Source organism: Bos grunniens, chromosome 19, assembly GCF_055505025.1.
Source record: "Bos grunniens cultivar Pamir isolate PY7600 chromosome 19, Bosgru_T2T1.0, whole genome shotgun sequence".
Lineage (NCBI taxonomy): Eukaryota > Metazoa > Chordata > Mammalia > Artiodactyla > Bovidae > Bos > Bos grunniens.
The window spans coordinates 38846011-38871016 of NC_141183.1; the positions used below are offsets into that span (position 1 = coordinate 38846011).

The following is a 25006-nucleotide window of genomic DNA, read 5'->3' on the forward strand; positions in this document are numbered from 1 at the left end:
TGGGCTTATAAGGCAGGTCTGGCGGCTCTCAAGGGCTGGAGTCTTGGGGTGGGCTCTGAGCCAAGATCTCAAACTTTGGGGAACCTCCTTCCTGGCCACCAGCAGATATGGGAGCTAGTCGCTGTGTGACAGTGGGCACTCAACTTCCAGAGCCTCTGTGGCCTTACCTGTTAAATGGTGGTTCTCCAACTAAGGCTGCTATAAAGAAAAGCCCGCAGCATTCCAGGCTTCCCTCACCCCCCAAGATGTCTAGAACGAACACGGATATCTGTCCCTGGGGATGCTGAAGCTGGGGCTAAGGGTAGGAAAGCACAGCCTTGATGGAAAGATGCATTTTAGAACCGGTGAAGGGATGTTGACTCTATCAGCTGCCTGTCTTACTCTGCAGAGTTATTCACAGGAAAAGGAATTTGGGGAAAGAAATAGAACTTCTTTTATTTCTTTTTGTTTGGGGGGTTATGGTAACATCCCTGAATGAGACCATTCTCCAGGGTGTCCTGTTTTCTGAGGGTCAGGGTCAGAACCAAGACTGAAACAGGAGCTCATGTGTGTGCTGTTTGTCCATGGATCCATCTGTCTGTCAGCAAGCTTGGCTCCTTGGGGGAGAAAGAGATGGAGGAGGAGGGGGAGGACATGTGAGGGTGTGAAAGGCACAGACACAGATTGGAGAAGGTCTGTCCGACCTCCTTCCCTTCCTCCCTCCCTTCCTCCATCCCTCATCCTTTCCTCCTTCCTTTCTCGTGTCCGTCTCTGCTCCCTTCCTTTCCCCGACCATGCCCCCTCATCCAGTCCCAGCAACCCTCCTGAAATGGTTCAGATTCAGTGTCAGCATGCACCACCCCACCTCCCATTGCAAGCAATTCACGTCCAGGGCCTGCTAGTCCAAGGGCCGTGAGGTCAGCTGGGAAGAGGACAGATCCTTTTGTCTGGGGTCAAGATCAAGCCAAAGGGATGTGACTACCACAGCTCTGCCTCCCAGCATCTCTGGATTTTCCTAGAAAAGCCCAGGAAGTGGTACTCACCAGGCCTTCTTGCAGGTAGCATCATTGGATAAGAGTTGAGCCTGAGACTGGCGGGCGCTCTGCACAAGATAAGGCTGGTCTGTTTGATGGGGGTGATCCGCCTGGTTGGTGGGTGGGGGAGGGGGGGGCTGGAAGGAGCTGCAGGCCTGCCCTCTGAGTGGGGGGGCCCTTGCTATCCAGAAGGCCGCTCTATCCAGACAAGAGGCTGGGATTCCCAGCCCCGGGGCCTGGCTCCGGGCCCAGAGTGATTTCCCAGTTACAGCTTCGCCAGGAAGAAGACTCCTATCACACTAAAGGGTAGGGCAGCTTGGACAGAGTAGGGGGCGGGGCTGAGGGAACCCCGAGGACACCCTGCCTGGGCTGAGGGAGGGCCAGGGAGACCTTCCTGCTTCAAGCGGGGGCTTTCTGTACCCTGCAGGGTGAGCTTAGGCAATCCACTTCTCTCTGAGCTCCGGTTTCCTCACCTGCAGAATGAGGCGGAGCTGTGGGGAAGCTTCCAGCTCTGGTGTTCTGAGGGCTCATGCAGGATTTGCCCCCACCCAGCCCAGCCCCCGGGGACCCCTGCGTTCAGAGCCTGGGAGTGAGTGCAGGGACTGCAGAGGAGCTGTACCCCAAGCTCAAGAGCTGCCTCAGTGTTGCAGGACCCATCCCCGGGACTTCGACTTATGAAGAAAGCTCATTGTCACCCGGTTTCACAGAGGAGGAAGAAGAGGTGAGGCAAGGTACCAGGCCCTTCAGCAGGCAGCAGAGCTGGGACTGGGCACTGAGACAGTCTCACGTCAGGCTTTCTGAGCTGGGCTCGGGGAGCCCGACCCTGACGTGTAATAGATGTGGCCCTTATCCTGTCTGGGCACCTGCACCCAGGTACCCAGAAATGCTGGTTTCAGGGTAGTGGAGGTGAATCCAGGACAGGAGCGGTGGGGGGTCAGAGATGCCAGCCCAGCGCTGAAGTTGACTGGGCACAGGCCAGGCTCAGATCCAGAGGGACGGATGGATAGAAGGGGGTCTGGGAGGTTGGGGTGGGGGTCTTGCCTCGGGCTCAGCAAGTGTCAGGGAGCTGGACAGGAAGCAGCCCTCTTCCCTCTCTGCCCTCCTGGCTGCAGAGCCCCAGGGCCTGCGTGCTCCACCTGGGGGCCGAGGGAGGGCGGGGAGGACGTTTGGATACGGGATGAGTCCCTGGTCTGGGGAGGGCTTCAGCCAGAGGCCACTCCACCCAGGCCCTGGCCTGAGCCCCCAGCTCTCTTCTACCAGGTTTGTGGGGGGCTGATGGCTTTATCTTTGCCTTGTGACGTGTGGCCCATGGTTTCCTGCCAAGAACTTCTGTTTCCGGAGGCCCAGCAGGGCCGCCCAGGCCGAGTCAGGAGGGGCAATGGGGCTGGGCCTGGGTGGCCCCCCTCCAGCCCCGCCCCCATCTATCTTTGGGAATTTATTTGTCCACAGGCACGGCTGCCCCACAGTCCATCGCCTGCCAGGGGCCAAGAGCAGCTCTGACCACCCAAGGACGCTCCCACTCAACTCAAGTGCTGCCAACTGACCTCTGACTCCTGACCTCTGGATCCACCTGTCCCGCCCTGCTCTTTGTGAGGGGTGGGGAACCCCCAGAAGCTTTGCCTCCGTAAACGCTGTGAGCACTGACGCCTGGCTCACCCCTGGGGAGCCAGGGCTTTGCAACGGGCTCGGTTCTCAGCCCCTAGCCTGGCCACCATGGCGCAGTGGATCCAGGATGAGCTGGCTTCCTTCTTCTTTGAGTACGACACCCCCCGGATGGTGCTTGTGCGCAACAAGAAGGTGGGCATTGTCTTCCGCCTGATCCAGCTCGTGGTCCTGGTCTACGTCGTTGGGTGAGTGTGGACCCCCCTCCCCGCTGCCCCCCGTCACCAGCCCCCAGCCAGGGCTTGTCCTCCAGGCTCTGCGATGCCTCCCATGACCCCAGAGAGCCCCTCTTTCTCTCATGGCTGTCATCCCTCCTGACAAACCATTCTGGTGCCCTTCAGAAGGAATGGGAACCTGCTAACCCGCTGCTGAGATGGGGACACAGGGATGAGGGGCAGCCCTGCCTCCAGTCATATGGGGACAAGAGGTTAAGCCATTGGGCTCTGAGGAACTGACCCATGGCTAACGGTTCCCTCGAGTGGCTTCCCACAGAGCCCTTCCACCTCTGACCTCCCAATGCACTGCTGAGGGATGGAGGCAGTGCCTCACCTTACAAGCCAGCGTGGGATAGACCCTGCTCCCATCTGCCCGCCTGAACTAGAAGCATCCTGGGTTGCTCGAGACTCTGAGCGGAGACACCTGGAGATTCAGAACACTTGGTGCCTTAAAGGCGCCATGTCACACGAAGGTCGGAGGTCGGTTCTGGCCCCAGGGATGACAGCCCCTTTCTGGGCATCATGGGACCTATCCCACCCACCCCGGGCTGCAGGGGCAGAAGTAGGTGGGACTCACGTATGGGCTGCTATTCTGGGGTCCACACAAGGCCATCTTCCTGGCTGTCTTAGCAGGTGCTTGTGTGATCACACGCGTGGTGTGTGGATGTGTGTGTGCCATACCCAGAGCTCTGCATGGTCTGTATGTGCCTTCCTGTGTCTGGGCACCTGCTTATCGGGTGTGGCTGCGGGGTGTGTCTCTGGGACTGAGTGCCCAGGGGGGCGGTGAGCAGGGCAGGGGGCAGGTGCACTTACAGTGACCCCACAGAGGGCTCCCGGAGGCCCCAGGGCCACTGAAGGGGGTTCAGCCCCTGCTGGGGGGTCTGGGGCACCAATAACCTTGCCCTCTGGTCTCCACATTCCCATTTTTGCTGTGAGACCAAACCAGGGCGGGCTGACCGGGAGCCAAATGGAGACCACATAGTCCTGGTTCCCCCAGGGCCTTCATCATCCGAAACAGCCTCCCCTCGGCTCCATCTGGCCCCCAAAGCCTCAGAACCGAGCAGGTGGAGCACGGCTACAGACCAGCCCTCCGAGACCTTTTGGCTTCGGCCTTCTGTCCACAAACCAATTTGATATCTGCAGTGTCACTGAGCTTGTGAGGGAAACGGACCCAGAGGGGAGCAGTGGAGTTTCCAGGTCACGCAGCGAGTCAGCCTCCAGTCCCAGTTTGAACCGGGGCCTCCTGGTCCCCGGCCTCCTTCTCTCCTACCTCTTGAGGGTGAACCCCTCTAATGGGTTCACCATTAGCCACACTCCTGACCCTCCTGGGAAGGGAGGGGTTGCCCAGCCGGGCCCAGTCGACCCCTTGCCCCAAGAGGCCGGGAGAATGTTGTCCTCACTGTGGCCCCCTGTGGTTCCCTGTTTCTGCTTCCGGGTCAGCACTGGGAGCAGTGCCATGCCTCCTTTTGTGTGTTGGTCACAGACTGTCAGAGGGAAAGGGGACAGTCCTCCCACCCCACCCCCAGCTGCAGCATATGCCCCAGGGCGCCACCCGGTGCTGAACACACGCCTCCAGGGACGAGGACCTCTCTCCCTCGCCCCCCAGTCAGTGCACTCAGCTTCCAAATGGACGTGGACTCCTTAGGGTTGCCAAGACTCACTAACTTAGCCAGGTTTTCACAGCTACAAAGACGCAGGATCAGGATCTGAATCCAGCTGTGTGACTCCAAAGTCGGCCTTGATATCCTGGAAAGGAAATATGCTCAGAGAAGGGCACTGACCTGCCCAAGTCACAAAGCAGAGGGAGGAAGGCAGGGTCTCTTTGAAACACCCGCTAACCTGACCCTCAAACTCCGGCTGGAGCTGCGACTCCTGCTGTCTCTGGCGCCCTCATCTGGCCACTTCCCATCACTGCACAGACGGCTCAGCCAGGCACCCACTGCCATTGACCAAACCCTGGCTGCACTTGGTCTCACAACCTGAGGTCTCGGTTTCTCAACTGTTTCACGGAGCAGGGGGTTGGGAGACCCTCTAAAGACATTGCCTGAAGGCTGAATAATTTGCTCTTTCCTGAGGAGGGATGGCCTCTCTTTAATTACTCCCACCTCCCAAGGCTCCCCTGGTGGTCAGACAGTAAAGAACCTGCCTGTAATGCAGGAGACCCGGGTTCAATCCCTGTGTTGGGAAGATCCCCTGGAGGAGAAAATGACAACCCACCCCAGTATCCTTGCCTGGAGAATTCCATGGACAGAGGAGCCTGGTGGGCTGCAGTCCATGGGGTCGCAGAGTCAGACATGACTGAGCGATTGAGCATAGTGAGACGGTTAGGACTTCTCTGGTTAAGAATTCGCCCGCCAGTGCAGGGGACACCGGTTCAGTCCCTAGTCTGGGAAGATGCCTCGGGGCACCTTCCGCTCATGTGCCGCAATTACTGAGCCTGCACTCTAGAGCCTGTGAGCTGCCACTACTGAAGTCTGTGCACCCTAGAAGCTATGCTTCACAACGAGAGAAGCCACGGCAATGAGAAGCTCAGCACCGCAACTAGAGAGTAGCCCCCGCTGACTGCAACTAGAGAAAGCCTGCACGCAGCAACGAAGACCTAGTGCAGACAAAAATAAATAAAGGAATAATATTTTAAAATTCAGACAGTTAATTTACAGTGAGAGCTGTCTCCTGGGAGGTGATGAGCTCTCCGTACTGGAGATGTGTAGGCAGTGGGCTGTCATTCTTGACCGTGCAGGTCCATACATGGGGTATGCTGGGACATGTCCCTGTCTGGCCTGCTCTGGTCAGGGGAGGAGAGAGGTCTGGCTGCACACACAGGTGGGTCTCAAGGGGATTTGTGAATGTCATGTGGGAAGGGGAGTCTGGGAAGGCTTCCTGGAAGAGGTGACACAGTGATAGAACCAGGCTTGAGCAAAGGCCAGGAGGCTGTAGTCCAGGCAATCTTGCTCTTGGCTTTCCTGTGGGCCTTCTGTGTGCCCCTATATGGAGCACTTGAAGCCACATGCCTCTGATCCTTATCAGAGTAAGGAGAGATACAAGTTATCGCTGGGAGAGAGGTATCTGAGGACACTTATACAGCATCTTCTCTGTATCTAGGGCTGTGTCAGGTTCCCTGGGATAGAGGTGGGGTACAGGGTGGACAAGGAGAGAGAGAGAGAGAGAAGCTGGGGATGGATTAGCTGGAACTTCTTGGTTTCCATTGGCAGAAACCTAACCAAAATGAAGAGTTAGGGGTATTGATTGGTTTGTGTAACTGAAAAATCAGTGCAGGCTTCAGGCCTGGCTGGATCCTCCACGATGAAGGTGCAGAAGCAGCACATTCTATGGGATGGTGAGGAATTCAGGTTGGTCTCATTGGGTTCTCCAAAAAAGCAAAGCCAGGCTCTCCTCTTCTCGGCTCTGGTTTCCTCCATGGAGGTCTCATTCTCAAGTCGACTCTATCCACAGAGTGGAAAAAAGGCCACTAGCAGCCGTGGGGCACAACTCTGATCTCCTCCTCCAGAGTTCCAGTAAAGTCCCAGGTCCAACTCTTATTGGCTGGGATTGGGTCATGTGCTCATCTCAGAACCAATCAATCATTGTGGCCAAGGAAAGGGAGTATCCTGATTGGTGGAGCCTGGTTGAGTACCCACCTCACTCCAGGCGCTTCTGCCGGAAAGCAGAGTATGAACAAAGGTCCTGGGTCAAGAAGGGAACAGCAAAAGAGTCGCTAGGATTAGGCTGGGGGAGCATGAAAGGAGCCAAGGGAGAGGGGAGGGAGGAGCAAGCAGGGCCACTGGCTCAGACCTCTCAACTCTGAGCTAAGGAACATGTATGTGGTGGAGGGCCATGGGGAGGGGGGAGGGGGGGCGGGGCGGGTGTCTAACAGGGGAAGGCCCAGGACAGGCAGGTGCTGGGGTAGAGTGGGGCCGTCAGAGGCAGGACATCTGAGAAGCAGCAGTGATGACAGGAGAAGGTGAGGCCAAGGAAGAAGCAGTAGCAAGGAAGACAGGTCATCATCTCGCGGGCCCCGTGCTGGGGGTGGCCACCCCTCAGCCTCTTCTGCCCATCATTGCAGCACTGAACGATGTGTGACCGGCATGGCCAGAGTTCCTGGCTTCTCAGGAGCGGTAGGAAACTGGAATTTATGGATGAAAGGAACATTTCTTCGTTTTTAGAGGCTGGTGACTCATTCAAAACATTTAAAGACATAAATCATCAGCTTGACTTGTCTGCATGTTGATTAACCCCTGAGCCTCCAGTGTGGGCTGCCGCTCTGAACACAATCCTTCCTGAGCTTGGAGTCTGGTCTGGGCCCTCCCCAAGGATGCTCTGCCTGCTTGATAGTGCGTGGACCAAGGTTACACCCTGTATCACCAACTGCATGACCTGTTCCCCCTGTCCCATGTCAGAGCTGCCCTGGAGTCTGATCCAGCTCCTCTTGTGTCTCAGCCCCTCCCCCTACAAAAAGTTCTCTGGGTCTTTTGGTGAAAGCCAAGGGGAGACAGGAAGGATGGAGGGATATAAAGAATAAGCATGAGGCAGGGCAGGGCAGGGGGCTGGGGGTGGGGCGTGAGCATCGCCATGTCCAGGCTGTGAGCCTGGGGGCTGGGGTAGGTACTGTGCTTTTCTGCAGGATGAAGGCACCAGAAAAGTAAGTTCTGTGGGGAGTTGAGGCGTTCAGTTTGGCCCAGTTGAACTTTTGTTTTGAGATGGATTTCCCATGTCATAACATTCATCCTTTCAAAATATGCAAGTTGGTGGTTTTTAGTATAACCACAAAGTTGTGTAACCATTGTGCTCAATCGTGTCCAACTCTTTGCGACTCCATGGACTATAGCCCGCCAGGCTCCTCTGTCCATGGAATTTTCCAGGCGAGAATACTGGAGTGCGTTTGCCATGCCCTCCTCCAGAGGATCTTCCCAACTCAGGGATCGAATTCATGTCTCCTGCGTCTCCTGTATTGGCAGGCAGATTCTTTACCACTGAGCCACCATCACCACTATCTAATTCCAGAATATTTGCACTACCCCAAAATGAACTTCATTGGAAGGACTGGTGTTGAAACTGAAACTCCAATACTTTGGCCACCTGATGCAAAGAGCTGACTCATTTGAAAAGACCCTGCTGCTGGGAAAGATTGAGGGCAGGAGGAGAAGGGGACAACAGAGGATAGATGGTTGGATGGCATCACCAACTCGATGGACATGGGTTCGGGTGGACTCCGGGAGTTGGTGAAGGACAGGGAGGCCTGGCGTGCTGCGGTTCATGGGGTCACAAAGAGTCGGACACGACTGAGCGACTGAACTAAACTAAAAATGAACTTCACACCGTTAACAATCATTCCCCATGTCACCTCCTTACCCCTTACTTTGCCTATTCTGGATATTTCATGTAGATAAGATCATACAACATGTGGCCTTTTTGCGTCTGGCTTCTTTTACTTAGCATCATGTTTGCAGATTCATCCATGTTGGTTATAACATGTCAGTTCTTCAGTCCTTTTCAGGGCTGGATAATACGCCACTGTATGGAAATTCCACACTTTGCTGGACATCTGAGTTGTTCCCACTTTTTGCTTGTGAATAATGCTGTGAACATTTGTGTATGAGTTTCTATGAGGATATGTTTTCTGTTTTCTTGGGTATTCAGTTCCTGGTAGTAGCTTATGGTGAATGGTGTCAGGTTCTTGATCTCCGAAGAAGATTTAGCTTTGGGACCAGGGACCAGGCTTACTCACTGAAGAGCTTTTGTGTAGCAGAGTTTTATTAAAGTATGAAAACGGACAGAGAGAGCTTCTGACATAGGCATCAGAAGGGGGACGGAGAGTGTCCCGCTCGCTATTCTAAGCAAGGGAGTTATATACGTTTTAAATTAGTTATTACAATAAATCAAAAGAATGTCTCAAGGTTGTAGAGATCTTACTAGACCCACTCCCATATTTTACATTTTAAGATAACAGGATTAGCCAGAAGGTTTTCAGGAAGGAGAAACTATCCTCAAGCAGGATACACTGTTGTTATACAATCTTTAGTACAGAGTTTAAACTGAGTTGTTTGTTGTGTAATCATCAGTTACAGGCTTAAAGGAAAAAAATGATTTATGTGACTAAGACTAAGGAATATAGAGAAAAAAAAGATGTTTGTCCTTTCCTCCTCCTTGAGAATTCCAGATCCCTATCTCCTCTTGAAGAACCCCAGACCCCTCTCTCCTTCTCAGGGACCCCGGACTTCTTATCAACCTGCCTAGGAATTGACTCTCTCACTAGGAGTGGAGTTGCTGAGTCAATGGTAATTTCATGTTTAACTTCTTTTTTAATATTTATCTATTTATTTATGGGGCTGCCTCAGGTGTTGGTTGCCACACACGAGATCTTCCTTGTAGACTCTCTGGTTGTGGTGCCTGGACTCAGCTGTTGCGGCACACGGGCTTAGCTGCTCTGCGGTATGTGAGATCTTAGTCCCAGACCAGGGATCGAACCTGTGTGCCCTGCATTGCAAGGCAGATGCTTAACCACTGGTCCACCAGGGAAGTGCCTTACAGACTGTTTTCCAAAGGGTTGAGTTAAGGTGGGGGCAACTGTGCGATGTTTGGAGGCAGGGTGGGCCCAGGGCAAGCGGAAGGAATGTGTGTCACCAAACATTCACAGCTGGAGCCTCAACATTTGGAGAACCTCTTTGAGAGCAGAATTGGGGTTTATTTGGTTCTTTTCTGTATTTTTCACGCCTAGAGCGGTCCTTGGCACATAACAGGGCCTGATAAATAGATACTTGTTGAATGACTAAATGAATGTGTGGGATTGAATCTCGGAGGAGAGTGCAGAAATCAGGGACAAAGTGTGCCTGCAGCAGTGCACATAGGGTTCCGCCTGGGCCGAGAATAGAAGCCAGGGGACGGGCCAGATTGACATTTAAGGAGGAATTAGTGAAGGAGGACCAGAAACCGTAAATAAATTGGATTGTTTTTTTATGGGCTAACTGCATGCCAAGCACTGTGCTGATTTCCTTAAAGAGAACTTACGGGGGCATCCTCCAATCACCTGGACGCTTTCTCTTCTTGAGGCCCAGGCTCAGTGAGTGGCTGCGTTTGTTGAATCAGCAGCATCTTTGAGGCAGGTGCCTTCACTTCCTTTTTAACTGAGAAATCTAGGGCTCAAGAGGTTTAGTCTTTAGCCTGAAGCCACACAGCTGGTGAGTGGCGCTGCTGGTACTTGAACCTTGACCTCCGCGGCTCCAGAGGCCGCTCTCCCAGCCATTCCACCATGTGATCTCTCCCACAAGGGGCTGTTAAAGAAGAGAGACCAGGTCAGGGTGTTGTGGAGGGTGAGGAGGAAAGAATGGGAAAGAGAATTTCTGGAAGAGGAGGGGCTTCTGAAGATGCTGGTGTCTTTGGCATCAGGCCCCCTCGGTGGCCTTCCTGGGGTGGTGACTACGAGACCCAGTCCAGGTGAGCATGGCTTTGGGGGGCGGGCCAAATGGCCCCATGGTCATTCTGTTATTATCAGAACTAAGGTCACTGAGGCCAGATTTGGGCCTCCCGGGACTGACAGCCCCTGGGGGTAGACACAGCAGGGAATAGTGACATTGGCTCCAGGGCACAGCCTCCGTGTGGCTCCCAGTAGACATGTTGATGCCAGGCTGCTCTGCGGAAAAGGGGGCAGAATCTTGGGCTGGGGACTTCGAGCCTGGGGTCTGTCTCAGACACAGAAGGGACACTCCCTTCAGTTCAGTTGCTCAATCGTGTCCAACTCTTTGCAACCCCACGGACTACAGCATGCCAGGCTTCCCTGTCCATCTCCCAGAGCTTGCTCAAACTCATGTCCATCAAGTCGGTGATGCCATCCAACCATCTCATCCTCTGTCGTCCCCTTCTCCTCCCACCTTCAATCTTTCCCAGTATCAGGGTTTTTTCCAATGAGCCGGTTCTTCGCATCAGGTGGCCAAAGTATTGGAGTTTCAGCCTCAGTCCTTCCAGTGAATATTCAGGACTGATTTTACACTCCCTTTGGCCTCTCTTTTTCCATCTCTACATGAGGAGTTGATTTTGGGCAAAGAAAGAAATAAGGCTAAGATGTCAGGAATGAGAGCTGCCAAGAGGCGGGCCTGTGACCTCTCCCGCAGCGAGTTCAGAATATGGGGCAGCTCCCTATCTTCCCTGACAACAGCGACTTCAGACGGCCCACCTTCCCTGGTGGGGCTGGAGACAGAGAGGCAGGCTCAGGAAGCATTAGGAGGCTCCGTTGGGCCTCACCTGTTGCCATCCGAGACCTGCAGGGGGCAGCAGTGACCATGCTTAAGTTTGGGAGGTGTGACCATGCTTAAGTTTCTGGGGGCCAGCACCAGGCTGTGGTCCGGGAGGGGGATGGCAGGGAAGGGGCTTAAAGGAGAGGAGTGGACCCTAGGAGTGGAGAGGAGGACATGGTGGGCTGCCTTCCTGGGGCCTGGAGCAGGGAGACACCCCCAGAGAGCCAGCAGTGGCTCTGAGAATAAGAGGCCAGGAGAATCCTGTCTTGGGGCCTGAGTTCTGGGGGACAGAAGAGGGATTTTGAGCTCTGCTTTGGACAGGTGGGTTAAAGGTAGTATGAACAGTGACAGAGGCAGAAACACACCTCCCGACACTCAGTCGCAGCCACAGGTGTGCTCACAGATTTGCCCTGGAGATACACAACTACACACTCTGATGGGTACCATGGATCACACACACACACACACACACACACACACTGTTACAGTGAATCGCCAAGATTCTTTCCTGAAGGAAGGGGACCACACCCTGGAGAGGAGTATTCTCCAGAACTCTCATTTGTAAGCAGTGGAAACCAAACCCAAACTGGCTTAAATAAAGGAAAAGAATTTATGAGCTCATGTAACTGGAAAGTCCAGAAGTAGATTTTTCAACATGCTTCAGGTATGGCAGGATCCAGGTGCTCAAATAGCACTGTCAGCAGTCCAGTCCTCCCCATCTCCTGGCCTGGCTTTCTCTTAAGCTGGTTTCCTTCTCAGACTTGCTCTCTCCGTGAGATAACAGATGACTCACCATAGTTTTGGTCTTGTAACCACCTGGCTTAGCCACCCAGCCGAGATGATGTCTCTTTCTCAGTAATTCCCAGAAAAATTCTGGCCTCATTGCTGAAACTCCTCGGGATTCTGTGCCCATGCTTAGACCCATTGCCATTGCAAGGGCAATGGGACATTGCTTAGCAAGCGGTGGTCATGTGCCCCCACCATGGGGCTAGGAAGGAGGTTGGCCCCACGAAACCTCCCAGATTAAAAATGAAGAACCTAAAGTAACAGGGGTTCTTTTTTGAAAATATTCATGTATGTGGCTGAGTTGGGTGTTCGTTGCAGCATGCAGGATCTTTAGTTGCAGCATGAGAACTCTTAGTTGCGGCTGGTGGGATCTAGTTCCCTGGGCACCTAGCATTGGGAGCGTGGAGTCTTAGCCGTTGGACCACCAGGGAAGTCCCAAGAGCCGGGCTTCTTGATGCTGGGAGGGGAAGGCCAGAATTTCCCAGGAAGGCTGGGAGGCCTCCAACCTGAGCCACTCCCACCAAGGCCTCACCTGGGGCCAGATGCTATAAGTCCCTCAAAGGGCCACTTGCCCCCTCTGGCTTCTCTTCCAGTCAGTCCCCCTCCCCAGGAGCTCCCAGCATGGCTGAGATAATAGCAGCTAATGTCTGTCTGGAGAAGGCAATGACACCCCACTCCAGTGCTCTTGCCTGGAAAATCCCATGGACGGAGGAGCCTGGTAGGCTGCAGTCCATGGGGTCGCTAAGAGTCGGGCACGATTGAGCGACTTCACTTTCACTTTTCACTTTCATGAATTGGAGAAGGAAATGGCAACCCACTCCAGTGTTCTTGCCTGGAGAATCCCAGGGATGGGGAGCCTGGTGGGCTGCCGTCTATGGGGTCGCACAGGGTCGGACATGACTGAAGTGACTTAGCAACAGCAGCAACGTCTGTCTGTACAGTGCTTACCCCATGTCAGTTTCCATTCTAAGTGCTTTTCCAGGCATTGACTCACAGCACAAGTACTGTTGGTACTCTTGTTGTTTACGTTTTACAAGGAAACTGAAACAGAGGAATTGAATAGCTTCCCCAAATCATAGAGCCTGTGAGATGCAAGCCCGGACTTGGACACCAAAGGTCAGGCTCTCAGCCATCATCATGCTCTGCTATTTCTCAGTGGGAGGGACTCAGGAAGGAAGGAGATAGGGATGAAGACTGGGGTCCAAGAAGCTTGAAAAGTGAAAGTGTTAGTCGCTCAGTCGTGTCCGACTCTTTGTGACTCCATGGACTATGGCCCGCCAGGCTCCTCTGTCCATGGGGATTCTCCAGGCAAGAATACTGGAGTGGGTTGCCATTTCCTTTTCCAGGGGATCTTCCTGACCCAGGGATCAAACCCAGATCTCCTGCACTGCAGGCAGATTCTTTACCATGTGAGCCCCTAAGAAGCTTGGCCTCCAACAAACCCTACTCTTGGAAAAGAAGCTGAAAGAGACCTGCAGGGGCTCTTCTCCGTAGGAATTAGCATTTTCCTAGTGAAAAGGATGGAGCTCCAGCACAGGGAGGCAGGTGAAGATTTCCTGCCTCCAGCCCCACAAGAAGCCTTAGGAGTAGAGTGGCCTCAAAGATGCACTTGGGGACGGGAAGGGAAAGGACTTCCCCTCCCTGGGGGAGGGAGGAAGTGGCAGTGGCCCACAGCCTTGTGCCATCCTGGAGTGGCCCTGCCCAGCTCTGGCTCCTCTGCCCTCCTCATCCCCCTCCAGGTGGGTGTTTGTCTACGAGAAGGGCTACCAGACCTCGGGCAGCCTCATCAGCAGTGTGTCTGTTAAACTCAAAGGTCTGGCTGTGACACAGCTCCCAAGCCTGGGCCCCCAGGTCTGGGATGTGGCCGACTACGTCTTCCCAGCGCAGGTGAGCTGACTGTGCGGGGGGCGCCTCCCACCCACAGGGCGTGCAGGCTCAGAGCTGGGTTAGGCTCTGTCCCGCCTCCCTGTGGGCCTCAGTTTCCCTGCGAACGAGGGACAGATGCAGCCCCGTACCATCAGCCCACTCTGATGTCATGAGTGTCGAGGCTGCTGGGGGTCCTGTGGGTTCTGGGGGCTGGCTGGGACCATGCTGGTGTTCTCCGGGCTCTTCCAGCTCAGAACCCTGTCTTGCCCTCCCCCTGCCTCTCACTTCCAGGGGGACAGTTCCTTCGTAGTCATGACCAATTTTATCGCCACCCCCCGGCAGGCTCAAGGTCACTGTGCAGAGGTGAGGACTGTTACCCATTCCCTGTTTTTTGAACCTTCAGGAAAAAGTAATGTGGAAGAGGAGGTCCCCCGGAGTATTGGAGGGAAAGCCTGATTAAGCCTCCCTGCGGGGCTGTAATGGTGGAATTTCAGGCATAGATTCACACAGAGTGATAGCCCACCGTTGGCAGAGCTGAGGCTTCCCTCCCAGCTGTGTGTCAAGCGGGATGCTGAGCCTCGGTGCCTGCCCAGTCCCTAACACCATCCCCCCGAATCCCTGCCAGCTGACATCGGCCCTGGGACAGCTGGGCACAAGCCCAGAGAGGTCCAGGCGGTGCGGGGACTGGGGAAAGGAGGATGTGAGCAAGGGTCACCCTGTAGGGATCTCAGATCCTGCCCCACACCATCCCTAGGGCCCCGGGGGTGGGGGGCGGGTGGGATGTCTGTGTATCTACTCAGGACCCAACCCAGGGGGCCTATGGCCAGCAGCTCTCTCCTCCCCAGAACCCGGAAGGGGGCACGTGCACAAATAATAGCGGCTGCACCCCGGGAAAGGCAGAGAGAAAGGCCCAAGGTAAGGCCGTTCCCCTCTGCAGCTCCAGGCTTCCTCCACCAGGAAGTCCTTCCTGCCCCCTCCCCTCCTGCCACCCTGACCTTGGCCTCCCCCATCCCAGAAGGTCTGTCTTCAGGCTCCTGCTCTTGGGTGCCCCATCACTGGGGGCTCCCAGGAGTGGGGCCTGGGGACTCTCCTCTGCCGTCCCAGCTTGGGGTGGGCACCCAGGGGTTCCACCCTCGCTGCAGGCATCCGCACGGGCAAGTGTGTGGCCTTCAACGACACGGTGCAGACCTGCGAGATCTTCGGCTGGTGCCCCGTGGAGGTGGACGACAACATCCCGTGGTAACGCCCTGTCCTTCCCGGGAGCGGGGAGCAGGGTCCCCAGCCCAGATAGAGGGGCGTCCGGATCTGTGCTCTGGGAAGGTCTGTCCCCACTTCTTCCAACCCCACCCACACCCCATCTGTGCCGCCCAGGCCAAAGATGCCTCAGCCCCTGATCAAGGGGCCTAGGAGTCCACATTACAGCACACCCACCCCTCCGATGACCCAGGAAGATCCCATGGGTTCTCACAGTCCCAGCCCCCCAGCCCAGCTCCCGTGGGCCCGAGAGGGATTCCTGGGGAGGGGCTGGTGAGTGAGTGTAGTCTCCTCCAGCCCCGCCCTTCTCCGAGAGGCCGAGAACTTCACTCTCTTCATCAAGAACAGCATCAGCTTTCCACGCTTCAAGGTCACCAGGTTCGTGGGAAAAGCAGGCAGAGACACAGGAGGCCCTTGGAGGCCACCACTTGTCCCCTCTGTCACCCTGCACTCGCGCTGACTTCCTTCTGGGGCAGAAGCTCGGCCGGGCCCCCGCAAGTGGGGCGGCTGCCTTCAGCTCCAAGGGCTGTGGGAGGAGCGTCTCTGGGGCCTGGGAGGGAGGGGCTCCCGAGCTCCCCGGCCAGGGTGGGTACCCTTCCAGCTGGCATGCTGCTGCCTTCTTGCCCGCGCAGGCGCAACCTGGTGGAGGAGGTGGATGCCCGCTACATGAAGACCTGCCTCTTTCACAAGACCCTGCACCCTCTGTGTCCAGTCTTCAAGCTCGGCTACGTGGTACAGGAGTCAGGCCAGAATTTCAGCACCTTGGCCGAGAAGGTATAATGCCGGGTGCTTGGGGAGGCCTGGACCCCAGATCACTGGGCCTTATTTTTTGACCTGGGTTAACAGGCCCAATTAACCACCCCATCCCCCCAAGTCCCTGGTTCTGGTTGACCATATATACAGACCTGTCCCTTAATATTGGGGCCCCTGAGATGCAGGCCTGTGTCCTTGGCAGGCCCTGGCATGGACCTGGCACCGAGGAGGTGCCCAGAATGAATGGCCATAGGCAGATACGACCTGGATATCTTCTGAGGGCCTGCTGTTTTTCTTTTTCGTTTATTAATTTTTGGATGCGTTGAGTCTTCGTTGCTGCATGCGAGCTTAGGCTACTCTAGTTGCAGCGGGTGGTGGCTACACTGTAGTTGCAGTGAGCAGGCTTCTCGCTGTGGTGGCTTCTCTTGTTGGGGAGCACGGGCTCTAGGGCATAAAGGCTTCAGAAGTTGCAGCACACAGGCGTAGTTGTCCCACAGCAAGTGGGATCTTCCCAGACTGGGGATCAAACCCATGTCCCCCTGCATTGGCAGGTGGATTCTTAACCACTGAACTACCAGGGAAGTCCTGCCTTTTAAATATTAGATAAAAGCAACTTAAACCCCATGGCCCATGCCCTTGACAAGTCCTGTGCCTGCCTGGGGTTACTGGGGATTCTGGAGGAATTCTCAGATGTGCAGTCGCGTGGGGTTACAAGAGGAGGGGAACCTTATAAGGAGCACAGACCAGCCTGACTGGGTTCAGATCCTGGCTCTGGCCTGAACAAGCCACATGACCTCAGACAAACTCCCTACCTTCAGTGTTTCTGAGCTTGTACTCCTGTGAAGTGGGAGAAATAAAAGTACAAGTCTTGCGGGGTTGTCCTGAGGTCAAGTGAGTTCACACACAGGATGGCACTTCAGCACTGCCTGGCCCGAGGCATCCAAGGTACACGTTCCCCCGTGATTCGTATCATCAGGCTCCTGCAGGACTCAGAGATGGAAATCAGTCCCTTTCTGTGACATCACCCGCCAAAACAACTCGCTCACCCCTTGTGGTTGTTTGGTCGCTCAGTCTTGTCTGACTCTTCTGCAACTCCATGGACTGTAGCCCGCCAGGCAAGAATACTGGAGTGGGTTGCCATTTCTTTCTCCAGGGGATCTTCCCGACCCAGGGATCGAACCCACGTCTCCTGCTTGGCAGACAGATTCTTTACCACTGAGCCACCTGGCAAGCCCTCATTCACTATACCTTTAACTAGTATGGGGGTCAACAAACTTTCTTTAAGGGGCCAGAGAATAAACATGAGCCACAGGTCACATGGTTTCCGTTCCAACAACCCAGGGCAAAGGCAACCACAGACAATAGGTAAACCACATTTGGCCCTCAATCCTCAGTTTGCCAACCCCCGGAGGGGGTTTACTCTGTAGCAACACACAGGACCAGAAAGCTGAATGTTACAGTTTTCCCTTTTCCTAAAAATCTCCCTGCCACCCACACTGGGAACTTCTCACCCATCACCATTGTCTGCAAGCATCTAGCCTCCCACTTACCTGCCTAGCTCCACGCCTGCTCTGACCTGACACAACTCTCCTCTTGCTCAGCCCACCCTGACCTGTCCCTGGTTCTTGCCTCGCCCAGAGGAGCTTCACGGTCTCAGGTTCTTTCTTCCCAGCCCATGTCTTTACAGACTTACTTTTAAAAGTATGTGTTATTTATTTATCTGACTATGCCGGGTCATACTGTGTCACACGGGATCTTCAATCTTCCTTGCGGTGAGCAGTTTCTTTAGTTGCAACATGCGAACTCTGAGTTTTGGCATGTTCCCTGATCAGGGATCGAACCTGGGCCCCCTGCATTGGGAGCACAGGGTCTTAGCCACCAGGGAAGTCCCTACAGACTCACTGTTTAATTCAACAGCGATTTCCTTGCCTCCCATGCTAGGACTCAGGAATTGGTGCAAATGAGACAGTCCCACCCTTGTGGAGTTTATGGTCATGGGTGAATAACCACAGAAAATAAATATATGGCTATAAAGTAAAACATGTTTTAGAAGAAAACACTTTAGAAGGACTCACAGGGGCACATTTGAGACTGAGGGTGGTGGTTAGGGGAGGACTCTCAGGAGAAGTGACCAAAGGATGAGAAAGAGGCAGCCTTGTAGGAATGGGAGGTGGGGGAGGGGGTGACTGCATGTGCAAAGGCCCTGAGGTGGGAAGAATTTGGTGTATTCTAGAAACTGGAGGGTGATGGGTGGGAGCTGGGGCCAGAGAGGGTGACAGGACCTCAACCCTCAAGCAGCTTCTCAGGGTCTCTTCTCAAACAAACAGCTAAACAAAAACATTCCCTCTTCAAGAGACTGCTGGCAACAGTTATCAGGCAGGAGTTCCTGATCCTACACCCTGGATCTTGAGCTCCTATGTCCCTGGCAGGGCGGGGTGGTGGGCATCACCATCGACTGGCACTGTGACCTGGACTGGCACGTGCGGCACTGCAAACCCGTCTACGAGTTCCACGGGCTGTACGAGGAGAAAAAACTGTCTCAAGGCTTCAACTTCAGGTGCCTGCCGGGCCCCCACCAGCGCATCTTTCCTTGGGGCCCTGCGGGTTTTTCTACTCCCATCATCCCTTGAGATCAAGCAGGTGTCCCCAGGAGGGGAGCAGAGGAGCCTGGGAAACTCCCATCCTCCTGGGGTTGGCCAAGCAGGGAGCACAAGCTTAGAGGCCTGAGCCCCACCCCGGCTCTCCATTCCCTTGAGGCCCACCTGGCCAGGACTGGCTGGGGAAATTGCCAACGTCAGGAGTTAGGGTGATGGTTGAATACAGCATTCGTGAAATGAGGCTTGGATTCCTGCCAACGATTCCCCTTCTATATAATATTGGGGGCATGGGGCTTCCTCATGGACCTCTAAGGGCTCCTGTGTCCCTGATGGTCTGGGAACTCTCGAACCAAGACGTTTCTCCATCATTCTTGCAACCTCTCCCCTTCCCCAAGATTTGCCAGGCACTTTGTGGAGAATGGGACCAACTACCGGCACCTCTTCAAGGTGTTTGGGATTCGCTTTGACATCCTGGTGGACGGCAAGGTGAGTGTCTGGTGTGAAGGGCAGCCTGAGACACATTCTTGGTTCCTGCTGGTGTCTCTGGGGTGTCTATGGTTTTAGGCAATGGGAAATTGGATGGGCCTCATTCAGCACTTCCATATCTGATAACGTGCTGTTGCAGGCAGGGCTTTCCAGCCTATGAATACATTGCCCCTCTATCTCCCCATGTCCAGGGTGGCAGAGCCAAGGTCAAAACCCAGGGCTCCTGACCAGTGGCTGCGACCCCGTGCAAAGCCAGAACCTTGGGCAGTGGGCTATGGGGCCAGGAAACACTGGAGGGTGGGGAAGTCCCCCGGCCCCCAGCCTGATCTTAGGGCTTCTGAGGAAGGCCTTGTCCACCAGACCTTTCTGACCATTAACCCTTCTTTCCCCTGGGCCCTGCCACCAGGCTGGGAAGTTTGACATCATTCCCACAATGACCACCATTGGCTCTGGGATTGGCATCTTCGGAGTGGTAAGTGCTGAGGCCATGCAGTCATTGTGTTGGGGTCAGTCCCTGTCCTCCCACACCTCAGCAACAAGTCTCCCACCCCAAAACCTGACCGAAATTGTTCACTCTTTCTGAGCCCACCCCACCTCTCTAGACCCACAGCCTGTCTGAGGAAACCGAGGCCCAGAGCTGGGGCAGGACAGAGGTGGGAGGGGACCTGAGTCCAGACAGCACTCAGCCTGGGCCCCGAGGTCAGCAGGGATGGAGGTGGGGTGTTCAAGGTCCTGTCCCCAGAACCCTGTGCTCTGTCCTCCACCCACTCCCCTCAGGCCACGGTTCTCTGTGACCTCCTTCTGCTCCACATCCTGCCCAAGAGGCACTATTACAAGCAGAAGAAGTTCAAGTACGCGGAAGACATGGGCCCAGGGGCGGTAAGAGAACTCCCCCACTTGGCCCCTCAGAGGCTTCAGGCCTGCATGTCTGTGCCGGGGACCCATCTGCTTCCGGGGGGCTGACCCACCACCCTCCTGATGCTCACACAGGGACAGCATGACCCTGCGGCCACCGGCTCCACCCTGGTTCTGCAGGAGAACATGAAGACATCCTGACCTCCATCCCCGGCTCCTACTGGATGCAGCAGGAGGGGAGCCCTGCTCCCTGGGGAGCTGGTGGCGTCCCAGCCAGCGCAGAGGGGTCCCTCCACCAGGGTGGAAGGATCTCCCCAGGAGCTCTCCCACCCTCTCAGCCAGGCAGACACCAAGTTGCCGGAAGCTCACAATTCTGGGCTCCAGCTCCGACTCCGCAACCCTCCCAAGGAAGCCTTCCCCAGCCTCAGCCACTCCTGGCCCCAAGCTTTGTGCCTGTCCCTCTGGGCCCTCATCCATCCATCCTGCTCCCTCGTGTCTCCAGACCTCTGCTCTCCCTAATGGCAGCCACTAGCTGCTGGTGATCTTTTAAATTTAAATTAATTAGGATTGAATAAAATTAAAACTTCAGATCCTCCAACTAGCCACATTACAACTGGTAAAGACACATGTGGCTAGCAGTTGCCCTACTGAACCACAAGAGATGTTTGCAGTATCGCAGAGAGTTCTGTTGGATGGCTAACCTTGAATCCTGTTCCCTACTGGCCCCAGATCTCCCTGGGATGTTTGTCAACAGTGCTGGCACTTGGGAATTCCCTGGTGTTCCCGTGGTTAGGATTTTTACCGCCAATGGCCAGGGCACGATTCCCTGGTTAGGGAGCTAGGATCCCACAAGCTGCCAGGCCAAAAACAAACAAAGAAATGCAGAAACAGTGCCGGACCCGGGCACACCCCAGATCTCCCAAACCAGAATGGCCAGGGCTGGTCACATGGTCTCCAAAGATAGCATAACCCTTCAGGACCTAAATTTTAGAACTGCTCCTGATGGGGTATCAGACTTCATTGCAGCCAGCATCACCCGGCAGGTGCAGGCCTTGAGCAGGTGTGTAATGTGCTCACAAGCCACACAGTGTCTCATGCACACATACACACGTGCACTCACCCACATGCACAACCTCCTCCCATCCACACTGTGTGTTTGAACAGCTTGGGCCCTGCAAACACAACCATCTGAACACACCTACACCCCCAGGCACAGACTCATGGTCCACGCCTTGTCGCCTCCATGGGGATGTGTTATCTTGAAGTGTGTGAGGCCAGGACGGCCCTTCTTAGTGATGGATCCTTACTCAGCTACCTCTGGTCAGGGTGGGAACCTCAGCCAAATCCTGGGCTCTCTGCCTGTGACCCAGCCCCGGCTCCTGAGGCCTGCCCAGCTCTATTAACACAAGGTCTGAGAAATCAAGGGGTAGAGGATAATAAAAGGAATGGTGAAGACCTCTGCCTTCTGCCTTTTCTTTCCCGCCTTCTCTGAAACTCAGCATCCCAGCTGTGAAACTCAGGGCTGAGCTGAGTGACCGTTGAGGTCCTCCTGGATCTCTCCATGGAGGTGGTGAGCTGACCCTTAAGCCCTGAGCCCCGCAGAGGCAGTACTGGGGATTGGTTCACCTTTATCCATGGGCCACTGTCCTGGCACAGCGCCTGAACATCGGCGCTCTTCCCAGTCTTCCACATGCCCCTCCCCTGGTTTTGAAAGGCCTAGCACTGGGACAATTAGAGACCCCAGGCATGGCCTCATGAAAGCTGGGCTGGGGAAGGGGCTGGCTGTCCTAGGAGAGAGTTGTGCTGGAGTCCCAAAGAGGAGAGGCAGGTCTTGAATGGAGACAGTGTGGGAGGGGTCTCCAGGGACCCTGCTGTGGGCATGACCCCCCGGCCACATGGGGTCTCTGGGCACCCCCATCACCATGCTCTGTCTAGAGCAGCATTGTCCGACACCAGTGACAGAACGTTCTCTATCTGTGCTGCCCAATGTAGTATTCACGTGTGGCCATTAAGTATTTAAAATGTGGCTCACGCAACCAAGGAACTGGATGTTTAATTGCATTTGTGTTAATTTAAATCGCCACATGTGGCTACTGGCTACCATATTGGATGGCATAGGCTAGCCCCACCCCTTGCCCCCAGGCCCTTGGCCTTCTGCCCTCTTCCCTAGCCAAGAGCTGTGTCTCGGATTTTACAAAACAGGAACTTTCCCTCTTCTTCCTTCTCTGGAGCTACCCGGTTTTGCACCTCCTGTTTCCTTCCCTCCTGAGCAAGCAGAGGATTCCTTCTTGATTTCCAAACCTCACCCAGCCTGGAGACCTCCCACCAGAGGCTGTCTCTCCTCTCCCACTCCTGCGTTTGCTCCCCTCTTCCACCTCCTTCTCACCCTGCTTCTCCACCCTGCTACCTTCTTGCCCTTCTGTTTCCCTGCTACTCGGCCTGCCCTCCCTTCACTGCCAACACCATTCCGGAAAGACCAGTCTACACGTATTCCCTCTGCATCCCCCCCTCTACAATTGGCCTCCAGCCCCTACCACCTTTCTAGATGCCCTTGCCAAGGTTACCAGCAGTGCCCTTGTTGCCACATTCAAGCAGACACTTCAGCCCATATCCTGCTTGGCCTGTCAGTCTCTGACACTGTTGGCCAAGCCCTGCTTTGTTGAAAGATTTCCTTTCAGCAACTCCTAGGTCCCACCCTCCCCTGATTTTCCTAGCCAGCCTAGTATACAGGGAAAAGATAGTTTTGAATTGCAGTTCTGCCACTATATGTACCTGGGCAAGTTGCTTAACTCACCAAGCTGCCTCTGTGAGTCAGGGATAATAATAGCCTCTACTCAGGTTGGGCTAAGATATATAAAGTACCTAGCATGGAGCCTGGTACACAGCAGTGCTCTGTCCCTCCATCTATCCTCTCTGCCAATGGTGGAGTCAGCAAGCTGTCCCCAGATATGTAGTCTCTACAGTGATACAGCCTTTGGTTCTTGGTTGGGTATGAGGCTGCCTAGAAGCTGCATTTCTCAGCCACCTCTTGCAACTGGCTCTGGTCATGTGACTAAGTTATAGCTAATTGGATGTTTGTAGAAGTGTCATGTGACACCTTCTGGGAACTTTCATTAAAAGAAAGCTGGTAGATCTTTTGCCCGGTTCTTTATCTTTGTCTCCATCTCACTGCCTGGAATTCATATGTGATGGTTGGAACTCTAGCCATCACCTTGAATCATGAGGACAAGAGTCAAATCCAGAGGTTGCTGGAGCAGTGAGTGGAAAGAGTCACATCTGGGAGGTCTTTGTGGAGCAGAGCTGGAGCAAAACTGTTGCCCCCAAACTAGGTTCATCTTGTAGTGGGTGTCCAGTGAAAACACACAACCAAGCCAAAGAGTGGGAGAAGGAAGGATTTATTACTTGTAGCAAGTAAGGAGAACACTGGGGATCTTTCTCTGTAACAGTGTCTCTTAGAACAGCAAAACTGGGGAAGTTTCAAGCTTAAGGCACATGCTTATTATTCATGAAGAGGCTTGGGGAGTTTACGTATCATAGAACTGGGGCAAAGGTTGACAGGAGGGTCAGAAAAGCTCAGGGTCATCCCTTAGGTTTCGGTTGATCTAGTGGTTGAAGGGGGTTTCAATTCTGCAAAACAACTCAAGAAAGTGCTTCAGGCTAATCTTTACCATTGAAACAGAACTGCGGGGTCTTTACCACTGATATATCATCTTTGCTGCTGCTACTTCTTTGCCTGACAACAGTTGTTTGATTCTGCATTCTTTTGTTCCTTTAAAATCATTAATTACTGGGACCTGTTCATTCATTATTGAGACCTGTTCAAAGACAAGCATTGTGGCCAGGCTTGGATCACAAAAGCGGCTTAGGGAACAAATGACTTCTCTTATACCAAAATGCTACATTTGGTTCTTTTTCTCGGGGCCTCCTTACTTTATCTGCTTACAATACCAACTCAGGACTGTTTACCCTGAGGCTTTTACGTGGAATTTCTGTTATGTAAGTCAGAACTGATTCTGCCTACTACAGAGATTTGGGGGCTTCCCTGGTGGCTCAAATGGTAAAGAATCTGCCTGCAGTGCAGGAGACCTGGGTTCAATCTCTGGGTTGGGAAGATCCCCTGGAGGAGGAAATGGCAACCCACTCCAGTAATCTTGCCTGGAGAATTCCATGGACAGAGAAACCTGGTGGGCTACAGTCCATAGGGTCACAAAGAGTCGGACATGACTGAGCGTCTAACACTATACTACTACAGAGATTTTTTCTCCCCTAAAACTGTCTGTCCGCAGCCCCTGTGTATTTGCTCTGAGTTATCTCACCCTTTCCCATGGCTCTACTATGGGTCCTTCCTGATAACTCCTCAAAACGCCTCACTGGCCCAGCTCTCTTCCCTGAACTCCAACCCCACACATCCGATCCCCCGATTGCCATATAAAATTAATTATTCACTCAACAAACATCTTTCATGCAATGTGTCAAGCTGTGTGCTGGATGAATCAGGCACAGTCCCGCCGTCAAGGAGCTCACAGTTCAGAGAGGGGAACAGGCAAGTAAACAGATGCCATAAACTTCCAAGGAAGTCCCTAAGGAAGGTTGTTAACCCGTGCTGTGCAGTGAGGTCATGGGGAAGGGTTTCTGGTAGAAGAAGCATTGAATCAAGCCCTGAAAGGAGTAGAGCTGGTGGTTAGGACTGATGTCATGGAGAGCCTGATTAGATCTATTCCCAGGGTACTGCTGAGCCATGGGAGACTCCTAAGCAGGAGCTGACCAGTTGGACTTGTGTTTCTGAAATATTGTTCTGGACACCAGGTAGAGAAAAGCTAAGTGGGTGAGGGTGGTGGGGGAGGGCGACGAGGTTGCTTGGGGCTGGGAGTCCCAGGAGGAGGCGGCTGTAGCAATTCAGGTGCAGGAAGACAGTGATCTGAGATAAGAGAGGGACAGAGAAGTAGAAATAAGTGGCTGGATTCCAGGAATATTTAAGAAGGAAGTTGGGCAGGGCTTGGTGATCTACTGGTTGGAACAGGAAAGGGGTTGGCTATCCAGACTCCCAGGTTTCTGGCTCCAGATTGAGACAGGGACGCAAGAGGCTAGGTTTGCAGGTGTGATATGGGGCTCCATCTTGGACAAGTGGTGGAGTGAGGTGCCAGAGGGTATACAAGTGCAGAATGTAACTGAACCAATAACTGATGAACTTGCCAGGGAAGAGGTGGGCTACCTCCAAGCTCAAGACCTCCCGCCCCAGCTAGGCTATTCCTGTTGCCTGCTCATAGGTCCCTTCCCCAAGTGACAACCCG

The 25006-nt window shown here is 54.3% G+C and overlaps 1 protein-coding gene and 1 long non-coding RNA gene across 8 annotated transcripts; one reads left to right on the forward strand and one right to left on the reverse strand.

The window, feature by feature from the left end:
* Positions 1–412: 412 nt before the first annotated feature.
* Positions 413–1129, reverse strand: LOC147352267 (uncharacterized). Its single transcript, XR_015148065.1, has 2 exons — positions 1023–1129; positions 413–596 (listed from the first exon to the last, which is right to left on the reverse strand). It is a non-coding gene; the product is annotated as an uncharacterized LOC147352267 (long non-coding RNA).
* A 397-nt stretch (positions 1130–1526) lies between these two features.
* Positions 1527–21170, forward strand: P2RX1 (purinergic receptor P2X 1). Of its 7 annotated transcripts, none has more exons than XM_086359604.1 (13): positions 1527–1734; positions 2463–2863; positions 13644–13791; positions 14062–14133; positions 14601–14685; positions 14913–15009; positions 15322–15402; positions 15657–15798; positions 18207–18334; positions 18770–18860; positions 19267–19332; positions 19638–19739; positions 19851–21170. In XM_086359604.1, the coding sequence occupies exons 2-13, from the start codon at positions 2727–2729 to the stop codon at positions 19914–19916; spliced, it is 1215 nt and encodes a 404-aa protein (XP_086215730.1). In that variant the 5' UTR covers positions 1527–1734; positions 2463–2726; the 3' UTR covers positions 19917–21170. The 7 variants fall into 7 exon arrangements, with proteins under 7 accessions (XP_086215730.1, XP_086215736.1, XP_086215731.1 ...); XM_086359610.1 differs by having other exon boundaries at positions 15373–15402; XM_086359605.1 differs by having other exon boundaries at positions 14616–14685.
* Positions 21171–25006: the final 3836 nt, after the last annotated feature.